At 43.9% G+C, this 26,683-nt stretch overlaps 1 protein-coding gene across 4 annotated transcripts in view; it reads right to left on the bottom strand.

The window, feature by feature from the left end:
• HHAT (hedgehog acyltransferase) overlaps positions 1-26,683 on the bottom strand; it is a 205,609-nt gene that overhangs the window by 139,827 nt on the left and 39,099 nt on the right. For 2 of the 4 annotated variants that reach the window (XR_010471604.1, XM_065058373.1), the window contains exons 1-7: positions 14,777-14,935; positions 14,261-14,397; positions 12,859-12,926; positions 11,167-11,280; positions 10,353-10,547; positions 8,858-9,070; positions 5,321-5,492 (exon numbers count right to left, since the gene is read on the bottom strand). Coding sequence is in view for 3 of the 4 variants with exons in the window: in XM_065058373.1 (XP_064914445.1) it covers positions 5,321-5,492; positions 8,858-9,070; positions 10,353-10,547; positions 11,167-11,280; positions 12,859-12,926; positions 14,261-14,354 (856 nt within the window). In the remaining variant the exon portion in view is untranslated. Of the gene's footprint in view, positions 1-5,320; positions 5,493-8,857; positions 9,071-10,352; positions 10,548-11,166; positions 11,281-12,858; positions 12,927-14,260; positions 14,398-14,776; positions 14,936-26,683 lie in introns of those variants that run through there. The other 2 variants (XM_065058374.1, XM_065058375.1) reach the window with 1 other exon arrangement.

Raw genomic sequence — 26,683 nt, 5'->3', positions numbered from 1 at the left:
TAAGCCACTTTGCAACCCACCTCACTACTCTATTGTCTAGACCACACCTCCTCAACTTATCTGTGAGGATGCTGTGGGAGACTGTGTCAAAGGCTTTACTGAAGTCAAGGTAGACCACATCCACCGCTTTGCCATCATCCATCCACCTTGTTACATTCTCATAAAAGGCTATGAGGTTGGTCAAGCATGACTTACCCTTGGTGAAGCCATGTTGACTGCCCCTAATAACCCTCTTATCCTTGATATGCCTTGAGATGGCACCAAGGATAAGCTGTTCCATTACTTTCCCAGGGACAGAGGTGAGGCTGACCGGTCTATAATTACCCAGGTCCTCCTTCTTGCCCTTTTTGAAGACTGGAGTGACATCTGCTTTCCTCCAATCCTCGGGCACCTCCCCTGTTTCCCAAGACTTGGCAAAGATGATGGAGAGTGGTCCAGCAACGACTTCAGACAGCTCCCTCAGCACCCGTGGATGTATCCCATCTGGACCCATGGATTTATGGATGTCCAGACTATTTCATTGCTCCCTAACCCAGTCCTCGTCGACTAAAGCAAACTCCTCCATTGACCTGGCTTCATCCGGGGTCTCAGGGGTGCAGGGCTCCCCAGGACAGCCTCTGGCAGAGTAGACAGAGACAAAGAAGGCATTCAGTAATTCTGCCTTCTCTGTATCTTCTGCCACCAGGGCACCGACCCCATTCATCAATGGGCCTACATTGCCTCTGGTATTAGTTTTATCTGCTATGTATTTGAAAAAGTTCTTTTTGCTGTCCTTGGCCCCTCTCGCCAGCTGTAATTCTAAGGAGGCCTTGGCTATCCTAGCTGCCTTCCTACATCCTCTAACAGCTACTTGCTATTCTGTTCCTGCCACACAAGATGCTGAACTCCACCATCTCGTGGTCACTGCAACCCAGGCAGCCCTCAACCTTCACTGCTTCGACCAGACCCTCCTTGTTAGTGAGGATGAGGTCCAGCAGTGCACCTCTCCTAGTCGGCTCCTCCACCATCTGCATGAGGAAGTTATCATCAACACACTGGAGGAACCTCCTGGACTGTGGCTGGCTGGCTGAATGGTCCTTCCAGCAAACAGACAGATGCACAGACAACCTAATTTCAATAGCAAACCACTACCTGCTTCTTAAAATGAACTTGGAAATCCATTTCTTATGTATACGTTTATTAGAAAAAGAACCATACCACATCAAAACCAGCATCCTACATCCAACTCATGCAGACTACTCTGAAGGTCTCACTTTCAAACAGGCACTTTCACAACATTTATTTTAACAAATCAAAACATGAAATCACCAGCTACAGATTAAACCAGGTTGCTCTCCACCTTTGAACAGATCATATCATTCCAGATTGACTTACATACTGCTGACATGAAAATAAATACCCTTTTGGAGTACTAGAGCCTAGTTAATAATTAAAACAGCGATAGCTAATTCACACTAACTTGTGCATGCTTCACCAGGACAAGCAAATGGCACATGCCAAGACCAATAAATCAAACCCACAGAACACTCACAGCTTTGTATCATGCATGCAGAGACGTACATACGAGATGTATGGATCAGACACACACCTCTGACAAAGCATGTATATACAGATTCCTAGTCAAATATATTTTCACAGTTTCAATACCTATTAGTATCCTGGATTAATCCAGTGCACCGATGGTATTAGACAACACATTCTCATGCAAAATTCTGGCTTTCATCATTCCTTATACCTTGTCAGACTGACATGAAGCTCTCCTCAGATGGGCAGAGATAAGTAAATGGTGCTGCAGGCTAAATGTGAAGCCTCATAAGGAAAATATAGGCAGCATTTAACTTCTGCATTTTCAGAATCAGACAACACACAAATTAGCAACACTCATCATCCATTCCAGTTTCTATATAATGACTGTACCCCAACAGAGTGAATGCTACCATTGATATGCTTATGTTGTCACAGTGAAGAAAAAAATAGAGCAGTTATTTAAGATCTTTAAACTAGTGCTGTTGAGCTCCCTGTTACTACATAAAGTCAGTGTACCTGTCATTCAGCTGCAAAAGCCTCAAAGAACATGTTGGAAAGGACAACAGTTCTTCCATCCATAGTACAACAACAGAGCAGAGCATGTGCCACATCATTGTTTATCCAAGAGACAGGCCTCATCTACCCAGATTGCATAGCCAATAAAGGAACTAGAGGATATTCAACAAGCGAAGGGTAAGCAAGGCTGCAATGCCCTCCAAGCCTTTGAAACACTGTGGTAACACGTCATGAGAAACACACAGCCCAGCTGGGTTATCTGGGACAGAATGTGGCTTCCTCTAGAAAATGAGAAACTCTACATCAGCTGTGACATGTTCACGTTCAGAAGAGTAGAACACACAAACTAGGCATTTGCAAGTGAACTGGAAGGAATGAGGTTAACATAACCTATATGCCAAGAGTGCTGTGACAGTGATGCAGGCACTGGCTTGTAAAGGGCATGGAGAAAGGAACCTGAACATTTGACCTAAGAAGATCTTCGGTTTAGTTGCAAAAGGACACAAGTTTTTACATTTTAAAAAGTTTTAAAAAGAAACACTATACAATTCACAAAGTGTACTAACAGTAGCTAATGAACACAAAGAGTGATACCGGATGCAGCTTGCATCTTTAACAGTAAAATACACTGGCATCAAAACCACGCATGCACCATTTGGTATATTGCTGCTTCTAGAAACTCATTTGCCTAATTCCTTCCACACATGGGAAAATACTTCTCTTACTGCTTGGTAGCACATTCTCCCAGGTACTATTTTTCTTTAGTTAATACCTGTGTGTACCCAGTAATGTAACTTCAGCACTTCTGCCTTGTCATTTATAGCCATGCACATTTATTAATGTTGTACACTGGCATTTTTAAACAAGCACTGCAACTCAGGGTTTGGTTTAGGCTTTTTTGTTTGTTTCGGTTGGGTTTAATTATTTTTTTTTTCATTTCTGTGCAGTCTCACCTCACAGGAACACCACACAAAGCAACAGGGAACACTATGTACCTTCACACTTCTGAGGTGTACACTGCCCATCATCCTGGCCCTTAAGATGTCAAATCTCTTAGCACGTTTGTCTTTACCTGCACTGCTGGAATTTATTGCTCATTGCTCAAAAACAATCCAGAAGAAAAATGGAGAAGCAGTTATAGCCTCCCCAATTAGGGCTGATTACAGCTGATCGCAAAACAGCCTCACATCCTTTCCCCTAAGTTTACCAGGCTGTCGAGGCAGCCAGGCATCACAATACAAGTAGATGCTTCGTGCTGCTTTGAAGCTGCTGTAGTTAAATGGGAAACACAAAATGAACAAATAACCTCAGCAGCGCAGAAAGGTTACTATACCATGTGGTTAATCCTCCCAAGTCAACAACAAGCTCCTTCCTTGGTGTCAAGACTATTATCTGATGAAACTGGTGAAACAAATAATGCAAAATAACTGGGGGGAGTGTTTGGCTCTGTACAAGAACTGGTGTAGAGGCACAGTAAGATCCATAAAGATCAATAGAAAAATATCACCAGTACTCTTACTCATATATCAGTGGCTCCCTAAAGAAAGTCACAACAGTGGCCCTGTCACTTGTTTGGCTCTAAGGAGACCAGTATAATCATTGTGATAAAACCTGCAGACAAAACATTTTAAGAAGTGACAAACTTCTGCCTCAATCTCATTTGCACTATAATATTTAAACATTGCTTTCATTACTAAAAAGACAAAGCTCAATGACAGTAGGGTTATACTTTGAACACCTCTCCACAGAGGACTTGTTTAAATTCAAATGATCATATTTTAATCAGGCAGCTTTACAGTGCAAGCTGCTTTAACACTGGCTTTCATCACCTGTTGCTTCAAGGCATTTTATCTGTTCAAAATGCATTTTAATTCTTCAGATATAACACTTGATTCATCAAATAAATATACAGCCTACTTGGCTGTTGTCCGGAGAGTAAGTTTTTCCACCTCCCCCTCCTCTTTTTTTAAAATCACCATTGGTAGTCGTAAGTGAGGGAAAAACCCGCCAGTAACACCAAAGCTGGAATATTTTGTCCTCAACTCCATAGCCTTGCCTGCCTTATTCAATGGGGCGCACGTATGAGGTTCCACATGCTCAGTAACACATCAAAGCGTTTTGTCAGACATACAGTCAACACCAGAAGCTAACAGGTTTAATTCATCAATGAACTGACATTTAGAACAGATGAAAACTCAGAATCCACTTTGTAAACAGTGACTGAGTGAGGAGAGGTAGAACAAACCACAGAGGCAAACCTCTCACTTTCTGCTCTCACTCTTTTTAATATATAAAAGTGATATTTCAAAATATATATTAAGTGCATATATGTGCATATACATATATAAGCATACAGAGCATACACATTGCCCTCTACTGACCAGAGTCCAATACACCAGTGTCCTCCAACACATACAGTGCTCATCATCCATGATCTCAAATGAACGCTTGACAGGACCATACCAGTGTGTGTGTATCAATTCCTGTTACTTGCTGGTACAGTAATAGGCCTCTCCTTCAATCCAGCAATTGGCTTTTTCAGAACCCAGTTTTAAGGGCCTGGGATTTCTCTGCTTGCATTTCTCCTACCTGGTGATACACATAGCAGGACAGTGGAAAAATCAAACCGACCACATACACCAGTCGCTTACAGATTAGCCTATGTCTACCCACATACCAGCAGCCAAAGCCCTTGCTGTTTTATGCTACATTCGCCAGCACTCACTTTTTCCCCATAGTTAAGCATTTTAATGAAATAGCAGAAGGCTGGAAGGGGCAGAAGAAGGGGAAGTCAAGCAGGAATACAGAAGTGAATGGCACTGACTGCTACTTTCAGGTCACTTTGTAATTCCTTCCCTCTCTTCTTTTCCTGAGTACTGTCATTTTAACTTTCAACATGAACACAAACTAGAAACATCAGAGGGAGATCAATACGCACTTTAATTCTTAACATCTCCTCTCCTCCTACTAAAACAAACCTTTTTGTTTTAAGCTTCTATAACTTTATTAGGGGGAAGCCACTTTAAACCAAAGTTGAGACACACTTTATATTGAAAAAAATACAGAATAGTTTAACTTAGGAAGCAGCTCAATAAATTAAACTGTGAGCTTCCTATGGGATCTACTTGTTATATTAAGTTTGTACGCTACCCTTCTGACAGCAACTGGCCATAACGTACTATTCACAACTACCTACAGATGGACATAAAAGAGAAGTGGACTGGGGTTCCTGAAGTGGAGGGAGAAGGAAGATTTCTGCTATTGTTTCCATACTCACCCAAGGCCCAGTATGACGCAGCTTCCAAAGGTGGAACACTGCTGTAGAGAGCATGGATATACATGAGGTGAATCATCAGCTCAGCAAGGCACCACCAAAAAATAATACGAATTATCCCCACAATTAAGATGCCGAGATTGGTCTTCAAACTGAAGGTTTCTTGTCTCCTCATCTAAAGAAAAGATCCAAAGAGGTTATATGGTACATACCTGACTGTTTTACTCAAATACTCTTCCTGAGAACTTTTTACAATTTCACTTGCTATTCATTATTATTACTAAGGGTCCATTTGACTACACTATTTGGAAATTTCTGACATACTCAAGGGAGACTGGTCTGTCCATTCTCAATCTTGGCAAGCAGGAGAAATCAACAAGAAGCCAAATGTGAACATACAATGCACCAAAGTGTTGTAGAATAGGCCAGGCAAATGCTGTTAACCTGAACAAAATCCAAACATGAGATACTTTTCTTTAATTCCTGTAACTTGATCAACCTCTAGAGATAATAAAAAATGTTTAAAGAAACTACAGCTACAAAGGAGAAGCTTTTCCAAGCAGGAGTCCTAACAAACACAATGACTGCTCACTCTCAAAATACCTCCAGCTCTACCAGCTGCGTGAGATTTGAGGACAATTCTTCATCTTTCTCCTGTAGCATTGCCAAGGTCAGCAAGACCTACATGACATGCTAAGCAAATGGCAGTTAAGTGCGTGTTAAATATCAGATAAGACAAGGTTTGCAGTTGACAGGCTTCAAGACATCCCAAACACTGCTAACTATAGTAAACACATTGGTATACTATTATTTTACCTTCTTTCCACAGTAAAAGAGAATATGATCTAATAACAGAAACATAGAATTGTCTAAAAATGTAGTCATATTTTGTACATCTATCATTGCACATGTGCACAACATCTCCTCCAGTCTCTAACTGGCCAACAAAAACACATGTAACAAGAATAGCAATCAACCCACCTGCACAGACAAACCCCCTAATTGCCAGCACACAGCACAGCTAACATGCAGTTCAGCTCTGCTCACTTACAAATGAAGCAGGACACTCATTTTGAACATTCATTTCTACCTATTAGATGAAAGCTTGGAGACTACCATCATAGGGTTTTGCACAACAGGCATTCAAACCCATGACTAGAACTCTATGATGTGCTTCAGCCCAAGAATTCAACAAGGCCATTGATTAAGTGTCACAGTCTCTTATTTTTGCCTGGCAAGAGATGCCAACTGCCAGCATTTGTATTATGCTCTTTAGGCCATACAGCAGTTTCTCCAAGTCCAGGACTCCTGCTTTCCAGTGTGCTCAGCAGGAGCACTCGTCTCAGCTTCAGTGAAGGGGTTCTGCAGGTGGTCTTTTCTGATAGCAGAAATAGACACTGTTTCTGTTGCACACATTGAATCAACTGCTGGGCAGTGCAAGCTTCAAAACCCTTCTCCAGCCTCACCTGTCAAAGCAACATCCTCTGACTCAGGTAAGAGCTCTGACAATGCACTTCAGCAAACACCAACGAGAAACACATTAAGGTTATTCAGTTTGGCCCATCTTTATTGCTTTAACCAAAGACATCTGTGCATATTTAAATGAGAACTTACTGCAAATACAGGCATCCTATTCTCAATCTTTTTTTTTTTGTCCTCACACCAAGAATACAGGGGGTCTTGGCTGAGCCATATCCAATGAGCTCAGTTTCAAAGCAAGACCCCTCACTTTCCTACCAGCTACCCCCAAGCTGCTCTCAACATGGTGCTTCACCAGTCTTCTGAAACATTCCTTAAACAAAAAACCAAACTCTCCTCCTACTACAGGTACAAAAATATAGTTGAACACACTACAGAAGCTACAAAACAAACAGTTAAAGTTACCTCAGTTTCTATGCAAGTCTATATGGACTTCTCCTACAACATCCAAGCTCAGGATAACAACATTCAGCCTTGCCTCCTCCAAAGCTACTGAAGACAAATGAGCTTATGACTTGTCATTCAGGGGTCTACCAGAATCTCACTTTTCACTTCCATAAAGCCCAGTCTATTTGCTGTGGCTTGATCAGAAAATTATATAAACCGAAAGAGCAGGTTTATGGTTTTAAATGTCCGTTTGCCTGCTTTATCCCAATAATATTAGCTATAGATACTACGGGTGGTGATTATGCTTCTTACTCAAGTGTGCAAGAAATAAGGAAAGCAACAAAGCATGGAAATCTGGGGGTTTCCCAATCATGTAGAAGCAGGCCAGAAAAGCAGCCTGCAAGGCACTAGAAAAACACATGCAGTACGATAGGTATGTCTTTCACATTAAAGCAGCTGCTCAGCTTGCTGAAGTCTGAAGTGTTTCAATTAAATCATCAGCTGTTCTCACACCAACATGAGGGAAACTGGAGTATGCAGGAATTCCTAACACAAACCAGCAGCTTTCTGTGACTCTGAAATATGTTTCAGAGTTAATAGGCAGGTGCTGCTGAAAATGTTACATTATTCCATCTGATGGAAGAAAACAAAAATTCAGCTCAGCAGCTACATGCTAAAATTATGAGCCCGCTCCAAATGTAACAACATGTCAGTGGCTCCCTGGTTGAAGGGATGAACATGATGTCAGACAAAAAAAGAGATTGCTTTAGAGACCCAAAAAATTCTTAAACTCCATGGACTAAGTAAAAACTGACATACTTTGCATCACCATTAAGTAGGAAAAATATTATAGAATCAGTTCTAGATGCTTTTACTGAAGTCAAAATATGCAGGAATGAAAAATCCTTTTCTGTAGGTTTGTGGTTTATTTTTCAAAGTACTTCATTGAGGGAAAAATCTTTATTTCAGAAGGAAGAGAGATCAGAGCCTGATAGAGAAGATTAATGATCCAGCCTTCAAAACCTGTTTTGCTTTCTTTCCACTTTCTCCAACACTGGAACCTAATCAAACTCTCTCCACCCAAGCACTACATATAAAGACTTATTTTGAAATTTTATTTTGACTAAATATATTCTCAGTGTTAGTTACCAGCCTTATGCAAGTTCAGTATTATGACACGACTGGCATACAAACATAAATACTCAAGACTGGTTTCTAACTACAGCCTTCCCTTTTCCATGCAGCATACTTCAATGCTTACAGAGAAAAGGATGATAGATACAGACCAACATTAGGAACACCATCTGTTTCAAAGTCTCATCTGTATCAGTTTTTGTCAAGTAGGTAAGCAGAAAAAAATTAAATCTCAGGCTTACTTGTAAACTACATTACAAAAACACAAGGTTAAAAGAGCATCTCAAGGAAAATTAGATGAAATTGTCTACCTAACATTTTCTCATGATTGGTATTAAAAAAAAAATCTCTCAAGATGGGGGTGGGAAGGAGGTAGAAATCAACCTATCATGCTTTATCTGTTCCCAAAGTACAGGGTCTGTGTCTAGATTCGGCAGCTGAAAGGAGATCACCATGCACTTCAATAGATCTTCACCCAATTCACCTGAGGTGCAGATGCACTGAAAATTTATAACTCTGTGATCTTAAAACCACCATTACCTGCTTACTGAATTCATCAAAATTCATAAGAGGTCCATTGTGGAACGTGGGATAATAAAACACATATGCCAGCATCCACAGGAATGAGTGGGATGACTTCTGGGCAGGTCCATGCCAGCAGTACTCCAGGCTGAAGCTAGTGCAGAAGAGACCACGAACAGACAGCGTGAAGAGCAGCAGATAATACTCATTTTCAGTGTCATACCACTTTCTCTGCAAGACAAAAAGCCAGAACACAACAGTGCAAAGCTGTGTTTTCTATGCGGCAGGACAGCAATGTCCACCCAAATCCTAATTTTCAGGATCACTGGTAGCAGGAAGAAACTAAAGCAAACAGCAGCTGGAACAAGCATCTAAAGTGAACAGCCCTACTTAATGCATGCACAACAAGCACTGGCTGTTGATGAATAAAGGGTCTCCAGAGGTACTGTAGCCAGCATAAAGAGACAATAGTTTGATTTCAGAAACATATTAAGCTGTGAAAAACTGTGACAGCAGAAGAGCTTTTCTTACAGGAATGCCATTATCTCCCTCAGGTTTGGTCCAGTAATACAATATCCAAACCAGCTGGCAATCCTACTGACAGCCAAGGGACTGCTAGGGCTGAAGCCAAGGCTGCAGTTCAGATCTGAAAGAAATAAGCAAGCCCGAGACTGGAAAAATGTTACTGAGCCTTTATCAAGTTTTTGACACTCTGTCACTCCTGTTTCCAACAACACACACATCACAAAAAAACTTGGAAATGTCAGCATAGTTTGCCTTTTTTTTTTCTTTTTGCATTTGTATTGCAGCAGGCCTTTTCCTCCTCTCAGCAAGACACAAAGCTGTCTACACCACACAAAGAGACCCTACCCACTCATCTCCCCTCCGCACTTCCCCTGTGATCAGAACAACAAGCCTTAAAACATATGCCCAGTTTTTCCCCTTAGTCCTTGTTGTATTTACTCAGACATTTCCTTACAACTGCACAGCAGTTTCTCCCAAGTCTGTACTGCCCAGCAAAAGCCATTAGAGAAAGAGCAAAACAGAGCTTGCATCAACCCATTGTGAGCAAGCAACTTGTCTTGTACATATCAAGTGCTATAGTCTCCCTTTCCACACAGAAGCCTGCAGTCACCAATAAAATACAATCAGGCTCAATTAAACAACTCCTGGATACAAACCCAAAGAACAGCACCTTAGGCTGGTACAATTCTAGCTCCAAAGAACAAAAAATGTGTTTACTAGAACACTAGTAAAGTATTGTCACACCTGGTGTGTCATACCTCTTACACATTACGGTACATACTTTGGTCTCAATGCATCAGCTGAGAAATACAACTTTGCTAACTGTAGAAGCTCTAGCACATGTCACTGCAGCTCTACTGCTTAAGGTTTTGAGCCATCCTCTGCTTACATCAACTGAAGGGATAGCACTCTGTCATCAAGACAGGTGCTATAACAGACAAACAGCACCATAATTCATCTGATGCTTAATTAGTCCTTCCCACATTACCTTGGCTTCTTCCACAGCTGGTATGCGTAATGTGGACAGCAGGATAAGGGAGGATAACCATGTCAGGAGTGACAGCCGAAACTGAGCCACAGCAAATGAAATCACTGCATGTAACAAAATTACAGCAAAGCCCTTGATTCCCAGTAACAACCAGCAGGCAGCCATTCCATAAACCATCAAGCACCATGGTTTATACTGTGAGAAAAAGAAAAATGAACAATTTTTAGATTATTATTTCTAGAGAAGAAAACCAATGCATATCTCTGCTACGGTACACAGGGTCTGTAGTAGAAACAAGTGTAGCCAAAAAGATTAAGAACACATATGAAAAAATACAGGGAAACCCAACTGTATCCATAAAGATAGAAAGGAAGGGGTTTCTGTAGCAGCGTGTGTGAAACTCACAGCCTCCTTGATCTGGCAGAGAACATAACTTTCTCCTTTCCTTCCCCAAACTAGCAGATGTGATAAAACATGCTAGTCATTTCCCACAATCATGCAGTCATGCCAAAACCCAAGCAGTCATCACTTTACAGTACTGGAAAGAAATAACTATACCTGCCTTTTGTGTACAGGACACTGGTTAATGGCACAACAAAGCACACGCTTTCAAGAGTTTGAGGCCGAAGTGTCCAAAGACAGACCTAAGGCAACTTATGTCTTTGCTCTCACCTGTGCATCATTACACAGCCACTCACACAATTCACCCCACAGAACAGTTTCTCATACTCAGTAGCTTCAGTGCTGAGTTTCCCATGCCCAGAGTAAGCTGAAACCCCATAGACTCCCTGCTGTGAAGAAAATCCATACATACCTTCTCTACCAAGAGCCTGGACACTTGTGATACCAGCAGGTGACCAGCCAGAAGCCACAGTATACGTTCCTTTCCCCATTCGATCCAGTAGCTCCACTCAAAGTCAATGGGATCCTGGAGCATCAAGGGAAATGGTCACAAAAGCACATCCTTACAATATAAGGAAATGTCTCCGTAACACACTAGGTCTCTTACCCAACACCACAGAAATCAGCATCTGGGGAAAATATGGCTTCAGCAATACAGTCTTATCACTCACAGAGGTGAGCTCTGACAGCTCCTTTTTGACTTGCAGTGGTGTGAAATTCAGAAAAAGAGTTTTAGACGGCATCATGACTCCTAGACCACATGCTAGCACCAAACCTGACCAAGCAGCAATCACTACCTTTCCCCACAAATGCCATGGGAGTTCTCTAACCATAAAGTGGGTAGCGAGGCAACCACACATCCCTCTGCACCAGGACATGGGAAACAGGCTAGTGACTACACAGAGATGCAACCAGGAACAAGAGTCCCACTTCTCAGGGCTCCTCAGTCCAACACATCCTTGCTTTTATTCACTGTTGAGAAGCTTCTTAGGAAACAACAAATTAAGCTGCTACTACTGTTCCTGACCATCTCTTCAAACCCAGCAAATTCACACCTCCACTTGCCCTGATCCTTTTAACTTTAGATTGTATTTTTTCACTTCAGACAGAAAAACACTCACAGAGTTTCAGATTATATTTAACTCAACGTTTAACCAAGATTTTTTTTTTCCACTTTCCATCAGCCTTTTAAGACAGGCAACAGAGAAGCACAGCACAGCTTTCCATGCACATGCCCCTCACCTCTCCTAAGGAATTCTTGGGTGAAAAGACACCTTGCTGGAAGAGAAGCTTCATTCCTTGTTTCAACAAAGCCTAAGTAGGTTTTTACCTAAGTGAGGTAAGAGGGATCAGCTGGTAGCCCCTTGTCTCACACAGAGCCCCACTAATAGTTCATGTCTACAACTGCTTTATGACTTTCTCAAAAACACATGTCAAGGGTCCCTTACCATCAGTGACAGTGGGCCTCAACACCATAATACTTCCACAGACATGCATTCCTGGTCTTGTGTAGATCGTTCTCAATATTGGCTGCATGCATTAGCTGCACTTCTTCAAAAGGATGTGAGGTCAAACGCAAGCAAGGTGGGACGTGTTCGGTCATTTTTTGGTTTGAAGCAGAGGGGCTCTAGTTTTCTTAGATTTTTTTTTTTTTTTAAGACCAATCATGTTTATTTAAGCCCTTATGCCCCTAAAATCTGTTATCCTCTATTCTGTACTACAAGCTAACAAAGAAGAAAACACATTCACTGATGTTAAGTATTATCCAAACCAGCCAGTGACACGAAAAAAGGGCTGCAGGAAACAATCAAGGGCAATCATAGCTTTTAAGGCCAAACAGAAAAACAGCGGGTTATTAAGTGATATAACAAAGGAGATACACTTAGGCCAGGGATCAATAAGAGAAACAAAACCTTGGTTATGATTCTCAGATCTAGGCACACCTGGGAAGTCCCTCTTCCTCGTTAGAAACAGACCAAACTTAACCATGAGTATCCAAATATGCAAAGTTACTACAAACCACTGAAGCTAGATCAGAAGCTCAGGAGATCAAAGGGGATAGAGACACAAAATAAACGATGCTAGTATTAGTCACTCATCCTACCTTTTTGAGGCCTCGAAAGAGAGTCCCTGGTTCCAGCCCAAACCTTCTATCCAACACAGCTTCATACTCTGCAGAGAAAGCAAACCTTTGCTAAGGACACAGCAGCCAGAGCTGGGAAAGCCAGAGATGTGGCTTCTGCTGCTCAAGAACAACACATTCTTGTGTTGCCTCTGCCAACGGGGACACTTGGAGCCAGGAAAGGGCACGACACCATGTCACCGCTCCCCAGGCAACCTACCTGACCAGGTCACAGCTCTGCCTTGCAGCAAAGGCAAAGCCACTGACCCACCCAGAACTTATGCTTTGATTCCCCCCTTGCAAGAGCAGACAGGGATCAACCTTTTACCACACAGGAGCTGCACTAATTCCTATTTCCTCTTTTTCAGGGCTGTCTGGTTTCTCTCACTGGAACAGTAAGGACACACAGACCTGACAGTGACCAGTACAGCCAGAGCAGGGCAAAGCTGCTCAGAGCCCCTTCCCATGCAGATTTTTGCCATCTCTACAGAAGATACACTGTACACACAGGTGCACAGCCCTGTACCCATTTACACAGCACTTTCCTCACTGCCCTGCAAGTGTCTTTCTGGCACTTCTGTTGTTCCATCAATAAAGCCAGCTAGGGTCACTACTGTAGAACACCTTACTAATTAAACCCAACAAGATACAATACACATTTCCCAAGGCTCTCTAACTAGCTTTACTTTTATTAGATAATACTCCCTTTATTTCCCTTAAAATATTAGTGTGCCAGAAAACAACTTTTTTCCATTTACAAATTGTCTTTAAGTTGTTCAAAACCTCACCCCTCCTCTGCACTATGCAGCCACACTGAACCAAAACCAACCCACCATAGCAGATAACGAGAGGCTACACAAAACACAGGTGTGTGTTTGGAAACAAACCAACCTCAAAGCTGCACAGACAACCCAGAGCTCCAGGCAGGGAAGCACCCACCTGCCCTGAAGCCTCTCCAGGTTCAATCCCCGGCAAGCACCATCAGGAGGCACAGCTGTTTCAGAACCACCCACCTCCAAGGAGCTGCAGGTGTGAGCACTCAAAAACAATTCAGATACAACTTCACTAAACTTCCCCCATCTGAGTAGCTGAGCTTCAAAGGTCTCCCTCACAAGTTCCCCAATAACCAAGTGCCAGGACACCACTGCCAAGGGCCTTCCCAGCACCTGAGGCAGAAAAGCCTTGGGACAAAGCTCTCACCCCAGCTACTACATGACCACCTCTTGCTCACACAGGACTAGTTCACAGCCAGGAAGAACATAGGTGGTCCTTGCAGAGGAACAAAGCAGAAACCAACCCAGAGAGGACAACTCAAGCTGAGTAGCCTCACCAGCCACGGGCAGGATTTGCTGCAGAAGGGAGCACATCTCCGTTGCAAACTTACTTTGAGACACCTGGTGTGCTTCGTAGAAACCGTAGAGGTGAGAGCCCACGGCGAGGAGCCCGTAGAGACGCATCTCCCAGCGCGGCAGCAGCATCGGCCCGGGAGCTGCTCCCCCACTAACCCCGCCGGCCGCCTCCCTGCACGGAAAGAGGACGGGAGAGGTTTCCCCGTGGAAGACATACGGGCGGCGGGAAAAGACGCACCGGACCCAGCAGCAACCCGACGCCGGCGGGACGAGCAGCGGCCACCGACCGCGCTGCTGCTGCCCTGCAGCGGGCCGGGCTCGGGGCACAGAGGGGCCCGGGCTCCGCCGGCAGGGGACAGGAGGGCAGGGGACGGGAGACGAGCCCTGCCCAGCTGCGACGGCTGCGGAGGGCCCAGTGCTGAAGGCTTGGCACGGCCCAGGTCCGGCGGAGCCCTAGGGGCAGGACGAGAGCCAGGGCCGGACCCGGGCTGCTCTTGCCGACGCGGGAGTAGAGAGAGGAAGAAGGAGAGCGGACCGCGCGCCGCTCTTACCTGAGGAGGGCTTCGCCACCGGGAGCGGGAGGAGCAGCAACCACGTCCCCAGGCGCGCCGCGCTGAGACTCCAGCCCCACGGCGGGCAGGCGGAGCCCAGCGGCACACGGCTCCGGCGGGACGGATCCACAGCACGCGTGGCTCCGCCCGCCCGCCCCTAATGCGCTGCGGCCACCCCCTCGCTAGGCGGGGCGGGGCAGAGCTCGACGCCCCTGCGCGCCCTCTCCGGGCCGCTGGGCGGCGCTGCAGCGCTCCCGGCCGCGGGGGAGCGAACCTGGCGCGCTGCGCCGGTAGCAGCGCGACTGCCCGCCGGCAGGGCCCGGCGGCTTTGCATGGAGGTGCGAGTTAGACAGGGACGGACCGCTCCCGCCGCCCCGCCGGCTGCGGCAGAACTCGTTTCACAGAATCACAGAATGGTCGGGGTTGGAAGTGTCCTCTGGAGATCATGTAGACCAACCCACCTGCTAAAGCAGGTTCACCCAGAGCAGATCACACAGGAATGCATCCAGGTGGGTTTTGAATGTCTCCAGAGAAGGAGACTCCACTACACCCCTGGGCAGCCTGTGCCAGTGCTCTGTCACCCTCACTGTGAAGAAGTTTCTCCTCATATTTAAGTGGAACCTCCTGTGTTCCAGTTTATACCCATTGCCCCTTGTCCTATCATTGGTTGTCACCGAGAAGAGCCTGGCTCCATCCTCACTCACCTTTACATATTTATAAACGTTAATGATGTCACCCTTCAGCCTCCTCCAGGCTAAAGAGCCCCAGCTCCCTCAGCCTTTCCTCATAAGGAAGATGCTCCACTCCCTTCATCATCTTTGTTGCCCTGCACTGGACCCTCTCCAGCAGTTCCCTGTCCTTCTGGAACTGAGGGGCCCAGAACTGGACACAATATTCCAGGTGTGGTCTCACCAGGGCAGAGTAGAGGGGAAGGAGAACCTCTCTCGATCTACTAGCCACCCCCCTTCTAATACACCCCCAGGATGCCATTGGCCTTCCTGGCCACAAGGGCACAGTGCTGGCTCATGGTCATCCTGCTGTCCACCAGGACCCCCAGGTCCCTTTCCCCTACACTGCTCTCTAACAGGTCATTCCCCAACTTATCCTGGAACCTGGGGTTATTCCTGTCCAGATGCAAGACTCCACACTTGCCCTTGTTATATTTCATTAAATTTTTCCCCGCCCAATGCTCCATGTCTCTGGATGGCAGCACAGCCTTCTGGCGTGTCAGCCACTCCTCCCAGCTTGGTGTCATCAGCAAATTTGCTGACAGAGCGCTCTATTCCGTCATCCAAGTTGTTGATGAATATATTGAATGGTACCCACCCTGGAGATATTTATAAATGTTGATGAGATCCCCTCTCAGCCTTCTCTTCTCCAGGCTGAACAGACGCAGCTCTCTCAGTCTCTCCTCACTAAATAAGAAACGCTGTTGTCTGTGAGAATGAAATGTGCCGTGCAGGATTGCTTAGGTCTGCTGAGAACCCGGCAGTTGGCTTATGTCAAACACACGAGCCATTTGGGTAAGAAGTTGTCGTTCTGGTCTGTGTTCCCCATAGCATTTATCAGGACCTGACTGCAGATGCAGGCACCCTCACAGCTGAGGGACCATAAGAGAGCATCACTTGTATAAAGGTGCTATGGGAAAATGGCACCAGCTCCAGTGCTTCACAGGAACTGGAACAAGTATGGCAGTTGCACATCCCCCCTGAGATCTGGAGCCTTCAATGGGGCAGTTCATGGCTCTTTTAGCACCTTAATGGGACCCTGAGTGGTTAACGGGGTCATTAGCAGAGGAGGTGCCCAGAGTAGCTGAGAAGCTTCTGCACCATGTTGTAATGCCCACAGCCAGATCTGACCAGACTATAAAACGGGGCTCCTGCCGAAGGCTCCCTTTGTAGTGGTCTTCTCGGAGCAGTAGGTCTGTGAACTGGAGCTCTCCCCTTAGACTAGGATGCCATCTAAGAAGACTTCCTGGGACTGAGAGTGCCTCACGTCCCCATTTGGGTGAGTGGTAATTTACTGGATATACCCTCGAATAAGTCCTTGTCTAACCAGGTGAGTGTGAGTCCTTCCCTAACCTGAGAGAGTGATTATTTCTTGCGGGCACCCTGGAATCAGAGGGTCTGGTTTGTTTCTTGTGTGTGTGTGCATGCACGCTGTGGGTCCTCATTATTCTTATTTTGCTGCACCCCAATAATCTCCTCAACTGATATCTGAACCTGTACTTTATGTTGTCAGAGTGCTAACTAATTGCATAAACCCTCTTTCTAGACTGTTTACTGGCTGCAATTTTCTGGCCAGAATAAAGTCTGTTTTGGAACTTGTTGTTCGCCTAAAACTGACTTTGGGGTGCCTCCGTGACACCAAGCCACAGGGATGGCACTGGGAGACAGGTGCTGCAAGGAAGGGTGAAAACACAGACATCTTCAACAAGTTGTTCCACAAGATGTGATATAAATTAATACTGAAGTAAAAATGAAGGGTTGCAATCAGATGAAAAGGATGTCTGTGACAACCTCTTAGAGACTTTTCCCCTCCACCCCCTCCTGCAGTGCAAGGTACACCGAGGCAGGGACACTTTTTGCAGTCATCATGACACAGCTTGACAAGTTAGCAGGTCTGAAGAGTACCACCAAAGCACGAATGTGGGACTGGAAGTGCTGGTGCTGACAACCACCTCATGGATCAACCTGTGCTTTAGCAAAGGCTTCCTCCTCTTGACCCTTCAGACACAGCTGATGAGCCTCACTGCTCTTAGTATTGCATTGACTTCCCAGCCCATAAAGTCTGTGCAATTTTTACTCCTCTATTCTCACACGATGTGACTTTTATCCCTGTTTGGTGTTGACATCAGTGATGTGTTTTTTTAATGGGAGAAATGTTCCATATTCTTTTTCATGTCATCTTGCTGGATTTTAGAGTTTCTCTAATAAATGGGGTTTCAGTTCTCTTGATCACCTTAAGGCCTTCTTTGCATATTAAAATCCCTGTTTCCTGATCTTTAAAAGCCAAACTTGTCTCTGATACTCCAGGTTAAGTCTCACCAGTACAAGGGATTAAATCTTCCCTATCTGAACCAGAAAAGCATCTCCTGGTATCTCCAAAAATCATGTCTGCCTTTGCCAAAGCCGCATGGTGGTCCCTAATAATTTTGCCTTTTTGCCTCCAGTTTTACTTTCTGTCTCTCTGTGCCAGGGAATGGCTCATCTTTGGTTTACAGAGCCAATTTTTATATACCCCCTAGATGCAAGATGTTGCGTATGCTCTGTGGAATTGCCATAAAAATCTCAAAGTCAGGTACATTCTCCTCTGTGACGCCTAGATCCTCTTCTCTGCTGACAGTGCTTCCCCAACTTTTGCCCTCAGCCCTTCCCCTTTAAAAAAATGTAACGATAACCTGCGTAACAGCACCAGAACAGCAGTCCTGAATTTGTAGAAACTTTTCCACAGCACTGCAGGGGAGTTACGGCCACTAAGGGTCAGCAGAGCTTGTATTTTCCTGCTGTTTTGTGGTTTCTGGTCAAGAGCGTGAAGTCAGCACAGGCAGCAGGCCCTCTAGGTGGCTGCAGAACACAAACAGTGTGCTTGCAGGAGCGGTACTGCAGCTTCGGAAAGGGAAGAGGTGTAACAAATTACAGCTTTTACATCAGGTTACACTGAAAAGGATGTCTTTGTCATTAGTAATGTGGTGACATCCAGGAGCTCATGTATGCTCTGTGACCATCAAGTCGATGGAGCAGGAATGCTGAAGAACTCTGACAACAGCCCCAGCTGGAAGATCTCACTGCCTGGACTTCTACATGACACTATTATTTATTTTTTTTCCCCCACCCTTATTCAAAGGATTTTATATAGTAAACATGACAAGAATCTCAATGAATGACTTTGCAAAACTAAGCTAAGCTGCCGAACGTCTTTGGCATGAACACCTATGCATTGAGATGGTCCTCAACATTTTAGATGCCATGAATAAAAAGCAAGTCCTGATGCTGCTGTAGTCACTGACAGGCAGCAGAGGAATCCAAGAGTAAAAACCCTAGAAAGGCGGCAGCAGAAAACCCCAGTTCTAATTTGATCAGCAAGGAGGCAAAGTTTTTTAAACATCTCTTGCTCTGTGTCCCAGCAGCCACACAGGCTCAGCAGCCTCTTCAAGGCATCTGTCCTTTGGCAATTGGTGTGATGCTGAGGAAAGTTTATCCGAGGCCGAACAAAACAATCCACCTTGGGCAGAATGATGATTTGTGATGGTAGAGGTGTTTCTCTGGGACAAATTCAGAGCATCACTTCTGCTTGAAGGTTTGCAGCCATGAAGATGATTAAGGGAGTGGAACATCTCCCGTATGAGGAAAGGCTGAAGGAGCTGGGTCTGTTTAGCTTGGAGAAGACTGAGGGGTGACCTCATTAATGTTTATAAATATGTAAAGGGTGAGTGTCACAAGGATGGAGCCAGGCTCTCCTCAGTGACAACCAGTGATGAGACAAAAAGCAATGGGTACAAACTCAGCACAGGAGGTTTCACTTAAATATAACAAGGGCAAGTGTAGAGTCTTACATCTGGGCAGAAACAACTCCAGGTTCCAGTATAGGCTGAGGAATGACCTATTAGAGAGCAGTGTAGGGGAAATGGACCTGGGGGTCCTGGTGGACAGCAGGATGACCATGAGCCAGCACTGTGCCCTTGTGGCCAGGAAGGCCAATGGCATCCTGGGGTGTATTACAAGGGGGTTGGTTAGTCGGTCGAGAGAGGTTCTCCTTCCCCTCTACTCTGCCCTGGTGAGACCACATCTGGAATATTGTGTCCAGTTCTGGGCCCCTCAGTTCAAGAAGGACAGGGAACTGCTGGAGAGAGTGCAGCACAGAGCCACAAAGATGATGAAGGGAGTGGAGCATCTCCCTTATGAGGAAAGGCTGAGGGAGCTGGGGCTCTTTAGCTTGGAGGAGACTGAGGGTTGACCTTATTAATGTTTATAAATATGTAAAGGTTGACAACCAATGATAGGACAAGGGGCAATGGGTAGAAACTGGAACACAGGAGGTTCCACTTAAATATGAGAAGAAACTTTTTCTCAGTGAGGGTGACAGAACACTGTAACAGGCTGCCCATGGGGGTTGTGGAGTCTCCTTCTCTGGAGACATTCAAAACCTGCCTGGACCCCTTCCTGTGTAACCTCATCTGGGTGTTCCCACTCTGGCAGGGGGATTGGACTAGATGATCTTTTGAGGTCCCTTCCAATCCCTCACATTCTGTGATTCTATGATACTGTCAGAATGGCAACAGAGGGCACAGGCAACAAGTTGCCAAAGAAGTCCATGTCTGTCTTCAGTACTAGGACCCAGCAGGAAGGCATCCAGTCCCCACCACAGCCTCAGTATCCAGTGGTGGGTGCAGTGCCAGCCTCTTGTACATCAGTTCAAGCATCACTAGAAGAGAGTCCATCTCTAGCAGATGTTCATGTCCCCATTTTTTATTTCCATCTTTTATAAAGCTGTTATAGCATCTGAGTTGGAAGTGTTGGATTTTGACAGTGAAGTTCGAATTCCATTTGGTGGGAGTCTCCCTTTTTCATGTGATCAGCTATAGATGTGATCATCAGAAACTTAGGCAAATAATTCCAGAATCAAGGATGGAGATAGCAGGACACCCTTTAAAAGGGCTGTTCTGTGCAAGTTCTTCTGAGGTGAGCTCACTACAGAACTCCTAATTTCTAGGGCCTCGTCATGGCCACGGTGTGAGGCAGGGTGGGGGGTGCAAAAGGCAATGAGGCGAGCAGCTGAGGCATTTCGCAGCTGGGAAAGTGAACCAAAGCTCATGATTTTGAGGAAACTCTTTTTTTTTCTTTTTTCAACTTCTAATTTGTTTTGCATGCAGTTAAGAAGTCAAAATGAGCATTCATGAATCCAGCAGTGAAGTCCTCAGGCAGGCTAAAGTGTAGGGCTTCTCACTGCTTTTCCGAATGTAAAGTCCCCCTGGGAATTACAAGCAGTGACCTAGAACTTTCCCTCACAGGTCAATATCTTACAGCATTGAACCAAGCCTCTTGTTTTGATTCACCTTCTGGAAATCACACAGTAATGCCCCCTGCTTGCAATATCTGAATGATGAGACATGATCAGCACATGCTGAGAGTCTGCAGATTAGAAGTTCAGCAGTAGACAGGAGGATGAGCCGTGTATATTTAGAAGAAATCACAAGTATGACAAGAAATCTCCACATAGCAAAACAGCTGTATTAAAATAGGAACAGTCAGAAATATAAAAGGTGTGGTATTTCTGAAGAAAGCCAAGTGAGTCTTGCCACGGCCAAGTTAAACATGACACAACTGAGGCTAACGTGAACCCTCCCTCAGAGATCTCAGGCATGGAGTTATGGACTCTTGGAGACAACCTGCAAGTTTGCCCTTTTTGTCTTGTTTGTCTTGGCTTAATGAAAAGTGAATGTTACACTAAGTTGGTCAGCATTGCAGATAGCCACATCTTTACAGGTTCCTTTCTCCTCTGTCTCCCAACCCTGAAACTGGCTCTCGTGAAGTGCCAACTATTTCTTGTTGGTTTTTGGTTTTTGTGTTTTGTTTGTTTTTCCCATCACCTTTACCCATATCTATGTAGACATTGTTTATAGAGAGATCCTTGCAATTGCAATGTCAGTATTTCTGTGCATGCAGATACAATAATTTTCCTGGCTTCTTTTTAATGAATCCTTCGCATCTTTGAGAACTTGTTTCATGCTTTGAGGCTGGAAAATTACCATCATGCGTCTGACTGGGGATTCATAAAATTACTTTTGTAAAAGATACAGTAAATTAATACAGTATTGCAACTAAGCAGCTCACAGTTGGAATTATGCTGAACATCTCAGAGACTTCCTTGTCAGCACACTACCTGCTTTGCTTAACTAAAGCCCTGAAAACCATGGCTCCTGGTAAAAGCCTTCTAATGGACTTTTTTACTGATTACCCGGTTTTCCCTTCAATGAAAGCAGTGTTGTAAGCAAAGTCATACCGCCTTGCTCTCACCATGAATGTAGAGTACACTTGTGTAGCGTTAGCACAGCTGGGATGAGGTGCAACTACCTTTATCCCACCTGAGTCTTAGATAATCATGCTTGAGCCTCAGTTTCTAAGTAGTCAGCTATTAAACACAAAGGGGTTATTTTTCTTTTTCCCACAATACTCCTTAGAATTTGCGTAGCTGTAAGTGTGAAATGATGGGAGTTACGGGGATGGTGAGTCAACTCCTACATACCTTAGCCATCATACTGAAACCTCCTGTGATTCCTAGTGAGGAAGTGATAATCCGCTATCGGGGTATTTAAACACCTTAGTATTTTGATATCTTGGTCATCCTTGGGCAGAATAGATGGTCCAGTCCAGACACAGGAGCAGGGATTCTTAAAAAAAAAAGTCTCTACTTTAGGCATTAATTTTCTTACCATTTTAAAGTAATAGCAGAATGAAATTCAGGAAAAAAAAAAAAAAAAGGCCAGATCACAGCCAGTTTACTCCATTGTAGTTTACATTATTACAAATGATGGCAAGACTCCCACCTGACCTCCAACAGGGCAAGTAGCTGACAAAATGTAAATGAGCCAAAAGGTGTTTTAAATTTAGTTATATGAGGTTGTAAATCAGATGCAAATCTCATTCTATTATACTACATTATACACATCTTTTTCAGTGGCATAAGAAATTACTTCTGTCTGTGCATATCTAAACTTAATCCATAGCTATATTCCTGAAAACATTGCCTTTTTAATCAACTCAGTGAATGGAATAAATGTAGCAAAAAAATACATCTCAGGTTACTATATGATAGTTGACAAAAATATTCAGAGAGAATGGTCTCTCTCTCTGCCTACTGAGCAAATTTTTTAAACTCTCCATCTCTTCACATCGTTTTGCTATATGAACAGCCAGTGAAGGATCATTTCAGCTACCGCAACCACCTGTATTTTACTGATTTATCCCTTATTTCCTATTATTTCCCATATCCTTGTGAAAGGCTGGGAATACATTCTAGCTTGATTATTTCTATCTGGCAGAATATTTTTCTTCTATGTTTTTAAGGTCTGTGAAATAAGAGGACTCAGTGGAGTTGACTGTTCACATCACAAATGGAGCCAGCACAGCCCTGTCCAGTCTCCAGCTGTTCAGACACAACCGCCAGAAGATTCAGAAACTTCTCCCTCATAGGAATCAGGTAAAGATATAGACCTCAGTCTTTTATGTCAACTTTCTTGAAGAAATATCACGGCTTAGAAATGTTTCTAAGTAGACTGGAGACATTCTGTTGTCTTTTGTGAATGGATTTTACTTCATCTTAGTTTCATGAGCAATGTGAATAATTCCCTTATTATTTGGGCTTCCCTCTCTTCAGGGACTGCCTTTTTGTTCCATGAGTGTGTGGTGCCTTAGTCAACGATGCCTTAATGGCCAATATTCCTCCTAAACTCTACCACAATATCAATATTAAAATGTCACTGAATACTGAAGTCAATGCGAGTATATTCATGGCCACAGTCATGCATGTTCCTTGGCTACTTGGTGCATCTGTGGCCTTATGGCTGCAGGGTCCCATTCCCTTTATACATATGCACACTTAGATCAGTCCGCACCTGCCTGCACATTGAACAGTAAATAAAAAGCTTATAGCTGGTTTCCTACCTAAATGCATGGATGACATTACATTACTGGTCAGGATATTTCAGAAAATAAGGCTTTTTTATGTTTGATCTGAGATGCCTTCTTGCTTTGTGCATTGACTGTCCACTAATTTTCTCCATTTTTTGTTTCACCTTTCCTTGAAGAGAGAGTAGTACTCCAAGATGGGCTCCCAAGTAATAAAAAAACCTGACTTCATGATGCAGACATCTTCTATTTTGCTTCTGTGTTTATGTAAAAGGCCATAAATATATATGTGATAAGAAGTGCTCTGTCATACTTAAAGCATTTTTAGGTTGTTCTTGAGATGATGCCTTTCAATAAGGAAAAGTATTCAAAAGCTCTTTTGGTGCCTGTGAAAAATGCCAGCAACATCTCACCCTTTGCAGATAATCTCTTCATATAATGGTGCTAAAATATTAGCAAAAATTGCATTTAACTCATAAATATTTACAACTATTTCAAATGCCAAAATTTTGCTCTGTGACTAGCACAAATCAACTGAATAACATTGTGTACAATAAAAAAGTGGGTCACTGCCAACTGTGGCTTATAACTGCAACATGATTTGCAAATACATCAAATTGCTGCCGCAGGACAAGGTGCTGCTTTCAGTACACAGTGTCTTCATTGACTGCTGTAGGTTTGGAATAGGTTTCAAACCTCACATCTACCATGAACTGCCATAATATTCCTGCCTGAGTTGATAGCTTTTTACTGGAAAATGAGAAGAAGATTCACCTCTTTAAAACAGCACCTCGACATGGAAAATGAACTAAAGACCAGCCCATCCAAACAATGCAAGCCCTCCAAGACAGATCATCCTCCAGACTGCCTGGAGGAGACAACTGAGAGTCACTGTCTCTAGATAGTGGTTTACACAATTGAGTCAATGGAGATTTAGTGCAAAATACAAAGACAGTGGTATGGGAGACCGAAAAACAGAAAAATCCTTCCCCTTGTGAGTGTTCTAGATACTAAGTACAGCACCACACTTGCATCTTTTTCTCTTTTACCCCAGATACCCTGCATTATTTTTTTGTCAGGTGACAGCCCTTCTGTGGAAAAGTGAAGACCTCTCTTTCCCCACCACACTGTTTTTCACAAGCTCCCTTCTGTTACAGAGACAGGTGGAAATTCTGATACTGAAGAGAATGCAATTTCTATCACTCTCACATCCTAAGGTTTCTCTGAGCTTTTGGTTGTACCAAAGAAGCCTAACCATTTATATATTAAACTGAAAGTGATGATGGCTGCCTTGAGGGTGTGGAGAGCGGGACCTGCTCTGGCTTCTGGGGCAATTGTACTCCAAGTAGCCCTTGGGCAGCACAGTGGGACTGTCACCGAACTCAGAGACCCCCTATAAGATTTCACAGCACTCCCTGGGACACAATGAGTCTGCACAAGAAATAAAACAGAGCTCCAGGTGCCTGAAGATATTTTGGGTCAAACAAGGAAATGCTAGAGCATTTCAGCACCACTGTCATTGAGGGTTTTTAAGCAGCGGTGTTCAGTCAGGTAGCTCCAGTTTACCCAATTTCTGTTTTAGAACAGAAGAAGAACAGGTCCTTCTTTGGAAGGAGCCCATCATTCAACTGACTGTTCACACACAGCCTTTTCTCCAGAAGGGAGTTTCTAGAGGAAGGCTCAGACAAGACCTGGCTCAGTTAGCCTCACCATTCAGAATTGCAGCCCATACGTAAAGAACAAGGCTGAAAAATAAAGGTCTTCCATTCCACTCGTGGTTACAATTTCTTTTCATTTTAACATGTGGTCTTTGAGAAAACTCTGCCTTCTAATGTCATTTTTAGCTACTCACGTGGTCTGCTTCGTTCTGCTCCAGACTTGCTGCCACCTGATCTGTGGCTGCTTACAACACGAAGGGAAGACACTTGAGCTGCAGGACTGCTGCAGGCCTGCCCAGGATCACTCTCCACTGAGTTGCCAGTTTGTTCTCAGCTGAAACACTCTGTGGACATTTTGTCTAAAATATTCTGAACAATATCTCTCTTCACCATTTCTATTGCAACGTTCTTACCACAAGGAAACAGTGGGGAGCATTTTTGGTTTCAACTTTCCATAGATTTTTCGAAGGAAATTCTGTTGTGGGTTGCTTTATAAATACAGCTGTAGGTCCTGCATTATGACTTCAGCATTTCATTTGTCCCAATTACTTTGTAATAGAGTGCGGAACACCATTCTTATGAGCTGTTTGTATTAAATCTCACACTTAGATGCATTTTTTATCACCAAAGTGTTTCCCAAGCATTAATTTTCCAACATCTTATAAAATTACTCAGCAAAACAAAGTGATATTATCACCATTTTACAGATAAAGAAACGGAGGTGAAGAGATCAAGTGATTTACCCAAAGCCTTGGAGAGAATCATAGTCCGAGCCAGGACTGGGAGTTTCAGATTTTGTCTTGTCCTCAGAATAATACTTCATGCTTCCCCTCGAAAGACTAATTATTGCCAATAATGGTCTGGCTTTATCATCCTTCAGGGCATGCTGCAAGGCACATTTGCTTTCCCCAACTGAGAGAAGCTGGGAGGACGACTCTGGTATGAAAGCCAACAAGCCTTCAGCGACCGGGTTATTAACGCCTGGGCGATGCCGGCTCTTGGAGTAGTCTATTTGGGTAATTGTGTTTTACACAATGTGCTGGGAAGTGCTTTGAGAAAAGCGTTCTTTTTCAACTAATGAATGTTTACAGGGAAAAAATATGTTAAAATAATGCATCAGTATTCCTCACATCAATAGCTACTCTCATTTATGTCCATTTTCTGAAACGGGGGGAATCAAGAGAAAAGAGGTAGTTGAAACAACTGTAAGTATGATATATACCTTCTTGAAGGGCATAAATGAAGAAATTGCTAAGTTATTATAGCTTGAAAGCAAGTAATTTTTTTTTTGTATTTTCTGAAGAGGGGAGAAAATAGGTAGAGAAGTATGAGATGATGGTAAAAACTGCTTCGGGAGGGTACTTATGTTCCCCTTCTGAGATGCCTGCTATCTGTGATTCCTCAAAACATTATTGTAAAGATGAAAAACATTCACCACAGCCTCAGAAGAATTTAAAAATTTGCACAATGTTTCAAGAGAATAAATGTAACCTATTAGCGAAGAACACTTTTCAACAGTAATTTTCAACAAATTGGTTTGTTTTCCACTACTGTATAACATCAGCATCTTTTCTCTTTCATTAGAACTAGTCAATTTTTGAGGCCCTGAGTGGGGGTGGGGG

This window comes from Columba livia, chromosome 3 (assembly GCF_036013475.1).
Source record: "Columba livia isolate bColLiv1 breed racing homer chromosome 3, bColLiv1.pat.W.v2, whole genome shotgun sequence".
In the NCBI taxonomy this organism is placed as follows: domain Eukaryota; kingdom Metazoa; phylum Chordata; class Aves; order Columbiformes; family Columbidae; genus Columba; species Columba livia.
The sequence above is the reverse complement of the archived record's forward strand: the minus strand, read 5'-3'. Positions and strand labels throughout refer to the sequence as shown.